Source organism: Euprymna scolopes, chromosome 24, assembly GCF_053919585.1.
Source record: "Euprymna scolopes isolate OS-2025 chromosome 24, ASM5391958v1, whole genome shotgun sequence".
Taxonomy (NCBI): Eukaryota; Metazoa; Mollusca; class Cephalopoda; order Sepiida; family Sepiolidae; genus Euprymna; species Euprymna scolopes.
Window position 1 is genome coordinate 49,600,326 of NC_136505.1, and position 7,990 is coordinate 49,608,315.

At 34.1% G+C, this 7,990-nt stretch overlaps 1 protein-coding gene across 2 annotated transcripts in view; it reads right to left on the minus strand.

Moving 5' to 3' along the window:
* Positions 1 to 996: 996 nt before the first annotated feature.
* The window catches only part of LOC145246465 (calpain-2 catalytic subunit-like), a 116,083-nt gene continuing 109,089 nt past the window's right edge, over positions 997 to 7,990 (minus strand). For both annotated transcript variants that reach the window (XM_080108081.1, XM_080108082.1), the window contains exons 10-12: positions 7,155 to 7,276; positions 5,196 to 5,413; positions 997 to 1,275 (exon numbers count right to left, since the gene is read on the minus strand). In XM_080108081.1, coding sequence (XP_079964207.1) covers positions 1,239 to 1,275; positions 5,196 to 5,413; positions 7,155 to 7,276 — 377 coding nt within the window. In that variant the 3' untranslated portion in view covers positions 997 to 1,238. The remainder of the gene's footprint in view (positions 1,276 to 5,195; positions 5,414 to 7,154; positions 7,277 to 7,990) is intronic.

The window sequence follows — 7,990 nt, forward strand, 5'->3', positions numbered from 1 at the left end:
TTTTCTTCGGTTACGTTAAATAAAAAAAAATTCAACTTCATAAGGGTTTGTTGTGTAAGTTTGAAGTTTGAGCTAAATATGGAAACAAATACACGCATGAAAAGAAAGAAATAGACTTAAATCGAGATAGACACAAGAAAGCAAGGATAGGAACAACATAAAAGAGCAGGGAAGTTCCTGGAGGATTTTAACCAGGAGTATGTATACGGGGATGCTTTACTCCAATCCCTCAAGGGTGGGAGACTTCCATTTAATAAAGAAAGATTTATTGTAACAAGTCAAGATCGAGGCTTACTCACAAATGGATTAAAAAATGGCTGGCCTAAAAGCAAATGGCCAATGCAGGTTTTGCCAATGAGCGATTTAGAGTCTAAGTCACCTATTATTTGGATTGGCAGATGGCCTTTACACTCTCGCCCACCACAAAGTATGCAAATACCTCCATTGGAAGATCTGTGGAGAGATACTACTTTACAGATCGTCGAACATCTGGGAACATGAACCACTACCGATAACATCAAACGGAAAAATGACAATGTTCTATGACAAAAATATAGAGGCGAACAGATACATAAAAGACAAGGCCATCAAGCCAGATGTTGTAATGTGGAACAAGCCCGAACTGCGCTCATTATCGACGTCACAGTCCCAAATGATTTTGACCTTAATAGAACAGAACAGAAAAAGATAACAAAATATTAAAACCTAAAAAAAAAAAATGGTCTAAAAACGACATGGTCTCTGAAAGAAATAAACATTATACCGGTTGTGATAAGAGCAACTGGCCTAATAAAAAAAAAAAAGAATCTTCAGAAATACTTAGAAGCAATCCCTGGAAGACCAATCTGTAATGAAATACAGATAGCAGCCAAAAAGGGAACAGCGTCTATTCTTAAAAGAACCCTCGGATATAAGTTAGCTCCAAGAGGAGTTAGCTCCCTTGATCTTTTAGAGCTAACTGAAGTAAAATAAACAACTGTCGTATATACAATAATTAGCGTGTCTATTTATTTCGGTCACACGTGTGCATATATTTAGCATATTTAAAACACTGAAAAAAAAATACAACACATTTTCGTTAACAGTTTGATATTTTATTCAAGTTGTATATTGTTTAGCGGACTCCGACAACCATTAATGATTTCAAATATTATTGATAATACAAAAAAATTCAAAGGCAAGATAAGCAACCATAGTTTCGTAACCAGTTTTCCTTTCATGTCTGATAATTCAAGTTGTCACGTGGTAGCCGCATTTAAACAATTTCCTAAACATCTGAAAATGAAAATAGAAAGAAGAAAAAAATGAATTTTATATGTTCTCAGTCCCGTTTGTTTGAATAACGGAATTATTTACGCGAACACGTGTCCATTGAAAATCAAGATTGTACCTTTAATTTAATAATGCTTTGTCTTCGACAGACATCTATAAAAAGCAAGCGTTATATTATTATTATTATTATTATTATTATTATTATTATTAACTAATAATAATAATAATAATAATAATAATAATAATAACGAATAACAATAATAAAAACAGCTGAAATATTAAGGAAAACACTTGAATATGGAGACTAATAGATATGAGCCACATGCGCGAGCCAGACAAACTGCTGCAGAGGCAAAACGTTATATGGAACCAAGAACATTGAAACTGCATATCTACAAGTTCTCTATGACCCACCCCATCCCATCCCATTACTCCATCACTGCCTCCTTCAAAAAAAAAAAAGAAAAAGAAAAGAAAAAGAGTGATACCAAATAATCGAGAAGGGTCAAGGAGGATGGAAAGATTAAGGAGAGAGCGCTGACCAGACTTCCGCTGAACAAATGCGAAGAAAACTGGGGCCTTAGGGACGCTTATTGATGTTCTCGAAAGACGTGGAGAGTACTCGAAAACTGGGGAGACTTGTTGTCACTCAGCTTCCAGGGAACATCACATATTGTTTTCAAGGAGAAATCTTTGATGACCTGTGTGAAAGCTCCTTGTGAGCTAATAATAATAATAATAATAATAATAATAATATATATATATATATATATATATATATATATATATATATATATATATGGAAAAAGGAAAGACCTAAAACACGAGGTTTCGTCGAAAAGAGTGAAAGCTTAAAACATCAAACTGATAGTTTAGATTTCATTTTTAAATCTTAGTTCATAACGTCCAATTTATTTATCTTTTATTTGTTCAATGTGTGTATATATTAATATATATATGTGTGTGTGTATGTGTGTATATGTGAATGTCTAATGTGTGTATATATCAATGCATATATATATATATATATATATATATATATATATATATATATATATATATATATATATATTTGTGTGTGTATGGAAAATGAAAAAAAAAAAAGAAAAAAACAAGCAAAAACGAAGAGGGTTTATATATTCATCAACGTGTCGTCTTTCAAGAATACCCATAAGATCAATGACTTAGAATATATAAAATCAATTATTGAAAATACGTGGTGCATCTTTGACGTAAAAGACCGTTTGTGTGCTTTATTTTTCGAACGAACATATGCTTTGCAATTACAAAAATTTAGCACGTTTATGAAGTGGAATTAATTTTTTGAAATTCTTTATGGAAATCGCTCCAGACAAGGCACGAAGCCACTTTATGCAAGGAGCTAAAAATAAAAAAAATAAATACTACTTCAAAGCCAGAAACTATCCAACAATAAATGTTAGATGGATAGATTCTAACTCAGAAAACAGAAATTCTTCCCCCTTTGTCTGAAACATCACACATGGAATGCGAGGACTAAAGGACAAAATAAGGGAAGCGAAAGTTACGAAGCTGCTGAAAGTAAATCCAAGATCTACTTTCTACTTCTTATTAATATCGATGCTACGTATATTTTTGTGGTGAATGTGCTGTAAAATACGTCGCTTCGATGTAAATTCACGTTCTGTTCGATTAGTATTAGTATGCTGGTTAAAATGAATATATTGTATAGCAGTCGTTACGTTGGTTAATGTATAAGAATTTATAATGAGTGCTGATTCAAGAAGTTTTCGCCAAGGTTAATGCAAAATGAATTTAATACGTGTCGCTTGTTTAAAATTAAAAGAATTATCATGTTATAATCCATGAGAGAAAAGTGCATTAGGGAATTGTTATTTTTATACCTTTTGTGTGTATAAAGCTTTTGCTTTAGTTCGTGTTGAGTTTCATCAACTTATATCTAACTGCAGTTATCGCATCGGATAGTATATATTTGTGCATGAGATGTGGGTGTTTTAGAAAAAATACTTTGTTTTATTCCGTCTTTGTTTCATGGTCTATGACGTAGTTAGTATTGTCGGAATTCCTAGTTCATTTAAAGTTGTAAATTATTGTATTATTAGCGTATATCATTATTGTATTACTGATATTCCCCAAATGCATTTTTTTACAGATGAAAAAATAAACATTATCCTGTGACAGAATCACCACTAAAATAACCCGCATTCAGTGTTGTTACACTAAAAAAAAAATAATAATAATAGCACACATACAAAATAAATAAAATATGTATAATATATACAATCCCTGGGGCTCAGAGGAAATATCTGAGTGTCATGTTTGACAAGCTTTTGGGCTTGACCTTTACTCCTGGTCTGAAATGAAACACGTACATCAAATCTGTTGTCAAGGTCTCTGGAAAAATAGTGGGATCGTTCTACCGCTCTTGTAGATATCTCACTGCTGATGCAATACTCTATCTATATAAAAGCCAAGTCCGTCCAAGAATGGAGTATTGTTGCCACATCTGGGCAGGAGCTGCTAGAGGCAGCTTATCTTGCCCTGATAGAGTACAAAATAGACTTCGTAGCTTAGTGAAGGATGCCCTTTTCTCTTCCCTGCAACCTCTTTCCCTCAGAAGGGACGTTGCGAGCCTGTATTTGTTTTATCGTTATTTCTATGGTAAGTGCTTGTCTGAGCTCCAATCTCTGATCACTCCCCGCTAATCTTTCACGAAAAACACCCGTCTAACTGAAACCACTGTCAATAATTTTCCGCACTCTTTGACTGTGCCTAAGTCAAAACGTAGATTCCATGAACAAAGCTTCTTTCTTAAAACTGCACGCCTGTGGAACCTTGTTCCGTTTGCCTGTTTCCCATCTGACTACAACTTGGTTGTCTTCAATTCTAACATAAACAAATTTTTGATGAACCGCCCTCTTTAGTAATCCAATCTACCAAATTTTAATTACTAACGATTACTACGATATTATCCCATTAATTACTGTACACTCAATAACCCTTATCCTTGAGTGGCCTCTGGGCCTTTTTGATGGCGTTATATAATGGACCCGGCGATTGGCCGTTGTGGTCAGTGCGAGGTGTAGAATTGAGAATGAAAGCTCATTGTTTTTAGATTAGAAGTTATTTTGCGAGCATAGCTGTAGGTTCTTTGTTAAGTCGAATCGAGCAGGTAGAGCATCGTTGACATATGGCATGATGTCGGTGGATTGCAGCGTCACCGAACCGTTCGTGAACCGCGATTTGGGTGAGGATTCGAACAAGATCAGAGACAGTCTGATTCTGGGTGGCAGAGAGAGCAGATACAAGAAAAAGTTTCTGCGTCATAGAGAAAACGAACCGAGGACAGTTCTCGTAGAGGCCATGAGAGAGAAGCAAATGGTGGCTAACATCATAGCAAAATAAAGACTACCCTCCTCATTCTAAGCTAACGAGTAACGAATGTAGTAAAATCATTGTGGCTGAATAAAACCCAATTGTCTAAAAAAAGCATAGAGACTTGCGTCTGTTACTATTTGTTGAGAAATCTTTGGTTTCCAGAGGCGAGGAACGGTTGGACACAAGCAACTCAAGGATACGCGCCAAGAGGCGCAAGAAGAGATTAAAAAAAGGTACGTTCAGTTTTATTGTAATTATTCGGTTCAAATGCTGTAGAAGTAGTTTTTCATGTAAGAAAGTTTTTTTTTATAAACCTTAGAATTGTTGATGTGCCGTGATTGTGACCATTGATTAAATACAACAATGGCTGACATGGAGGAACCGGTTGGCATCATGCGAATGTTGTCCTTTTTTATCTCCAAGAAAAGAATACAGTAGACCGAATAAAGTTCAATAAATATGATCAGTCCAAACCAAAGTCGATACAAAGAAAGAAATGGAAAGCTCGAGAAAGGAGAAAGCCAAAGACGAGCGCTTATACCTACCTACATTCCATTTGACTAACAGAGTAAAGGCGTAGAATATATTCTCTTGATTTGCCGGGCATTTGAGTGGACGGCACCAGAAGGTAATGACCAGGGTCGAGAAAGAATCTTCCAGATGTTTCACGGTATTCGGCATACGTTTCTTCGTTCTCTGGCATTAGAGGATCCGTTGTGTCGAAAAATAATTTTCCCGCTAAGCTTTCAAGAGGACCGGGCAACTGTAAAAAAAAAAAATAAATAAAATAAAAAAAAAATACAATAAAAATAAAATTAAATTAAAAAATAAATAAATAAATAAATAAATAAGGAAGAAAGAAAACAGAAAAAATAAATGGCTAATGAAATTTGGACATTAAAAAAAAAACATACTTCAGGCCGAAATCCGGTACTTATGTAAAATACGAACCGCTTTATCGTCGGTATATTCCGACAGGTTACGTAAACTTCCAGCAGGTGCCGACCAAAAACTTCGTGATTTTATTTTGGTGAAAATACTGGCCAATATTTAAAATTTTAACAAACAGTTATGAATTAAGGGGGGAAAATTATGATTATAGAAGAAAACCGTTGTCGTATAATAATTTCAATTAAAAAATATTTTTGTTGTTGCAAAGAAAATACAATGGAAAATTAATGGAAAAATTTTAAGAAACTTTAAGACAACTACGAAGAAAAATGTTCAAATCAAGGTTAAACACGCCAAGTTTCATAAGTAAATATTTTTACGAAGAAAATATAGTGCAACAACTGATTGCAAACAATTTTTTTTAATGATTTTAAAACTTTTTATGATTCTTTATTTTTATATAGTTTGTCTACTTTTCAATCATATCGAATATAGGTTAGTGTTCGAGTTTTGTATGTTTTCTCTTAAGATTAGAGTTTTCTTCTATTAAACGTAGATGTCAGGTTTGATTATTTTTCTGTTACGATTAGAATTAGAGTAACGTTGTTTTTTTTTCTGTTGTGTTAAGGGTACGGGTTATGTTATGCTTCTATTAGGATTAGGTTAGCGTTAGATTGTCTTGGCATTTGTGCACTTCCAAGAATACTTGTCCTTTATGTCATTTCTTTTGCTTTTTCAATTGCATGTATTTGCACATTTTCAGTAAATCTTATTTTTTCGTCTATCAATTTCCTTTTAATGATAAAGTTCAATAATTGCTAATGGAGGCTGATATGTGTATTTTCAAAAAATTATTGAATTTTATTTAATATTTTTATCGCATTCGTTGCTTGCAATTTCATTGGTTAAGCGCTTGTGACAATTTTCTTTTTCATTAGATCAATATCCCCCCCCCCAAAATCTACTTGAATATATATATATATATATATATATATATATATATAGAGAGAGAGAGAGAGAGAGAGAGAGAGAGAGAAAGAGAGAGAGAGAGACAGACAGACAGAGGTTGACAGAAGTTTAAAAAGAGTCAATGTGTAGACAGCAGCCTAGCAAGAAAGAGTTTTTTTTCGTATTGAACGACGAAATCCATCTTTTGAACATTTCTATCATCAACCATCAATTGACTGTGAATAACGGTTCAATTCGCATGGTAAATGCCAGATTTAATGCCTCCAAAGATTTAGCTATTTACTGATGCCTCGTAATCCAATGAATCATTTCGGAATTGTCAGCCAGCTTCATGACAAGTTGGAATATTGTTATTTTTTCAGTCAACATAAGAATCCTTGTCATAAACATCATTTACAAGACTTGTTGGACGCATCCAACTCAGCGGCCATTTTCTTTTTAGGTCGTTATGTCTACACATTACCAAAAGAAAGATGTTACGCACGCTTTTTAACTCTTCTATATTTTGTTGCTTATGCACCCGAGAACGACGGATGGCTATGCTAGAAATTTATCGACACATACCGATTGATTATCGATTGCTTTATCATGTACATGAACTCTTCCCTGGATACACGTCATTCAGAATTTATTATCTTGCTCACCTGAAAAATTTCAAATCCGATAGCATATAGTTCTTCTCCTTCGAACTTCTGGTATCGACGGTAGATCTGCATCAACGACACGATCAAAGGAAGACGTCCATTATACCGACGTTGGACACTGGCTGGCCTCACACGAGCAAAGGGAAGACAATCAAAAGAAAACAAAATAACATCTTACAGTCATTCAATTCATCAATCAAATCGAGAAGTCATGGTTATTACTATAGCGACATTGGACGAAAATTAGTGTGAAAATAACATATAAACGGACATTTTCACTTCGAGAATTTAATTAAGTAAAAAACTTAAAATTAAATTAACGTACCAGATGAAAAATCAACATAGCAGTAAAGCTTGTCTAATATCTCGCCTATTTTCTGACTACGGTATCGAACAGAGATGCTTTTCGGAGTTCCGATTGTTCTTATGAGGGACAGTGGGAGAAGATTTAATACTGGATATAAGATTAGTGATAATATGTATAAAACATTGCATTGGTAATGTGTAATAACACTGCACTAACAAAATAGAAAAGCTCAGAGTTAAATAATGGCGTGCTGTTCTTTTAATAGCTGTTACGACAACGAAAAAGTAGAAAAGAGGACAATTACTGATATATAAAACGATCAACTCAACTGTGATGACCACGATTATTATTATTATTACTACTACTGTTGATAACACATACACGTCACAACTAATTGAGCTATCTACTACGCGCATCAGAACATACGTGCTTATACGTTCTATTTGGATTCTTCGGGCTACTGTTATTTCAGTCGATGTAAGCTCCGACTTTCTTTCGGTGTATCTTGCCGAACGTGGGAATCTTTCTG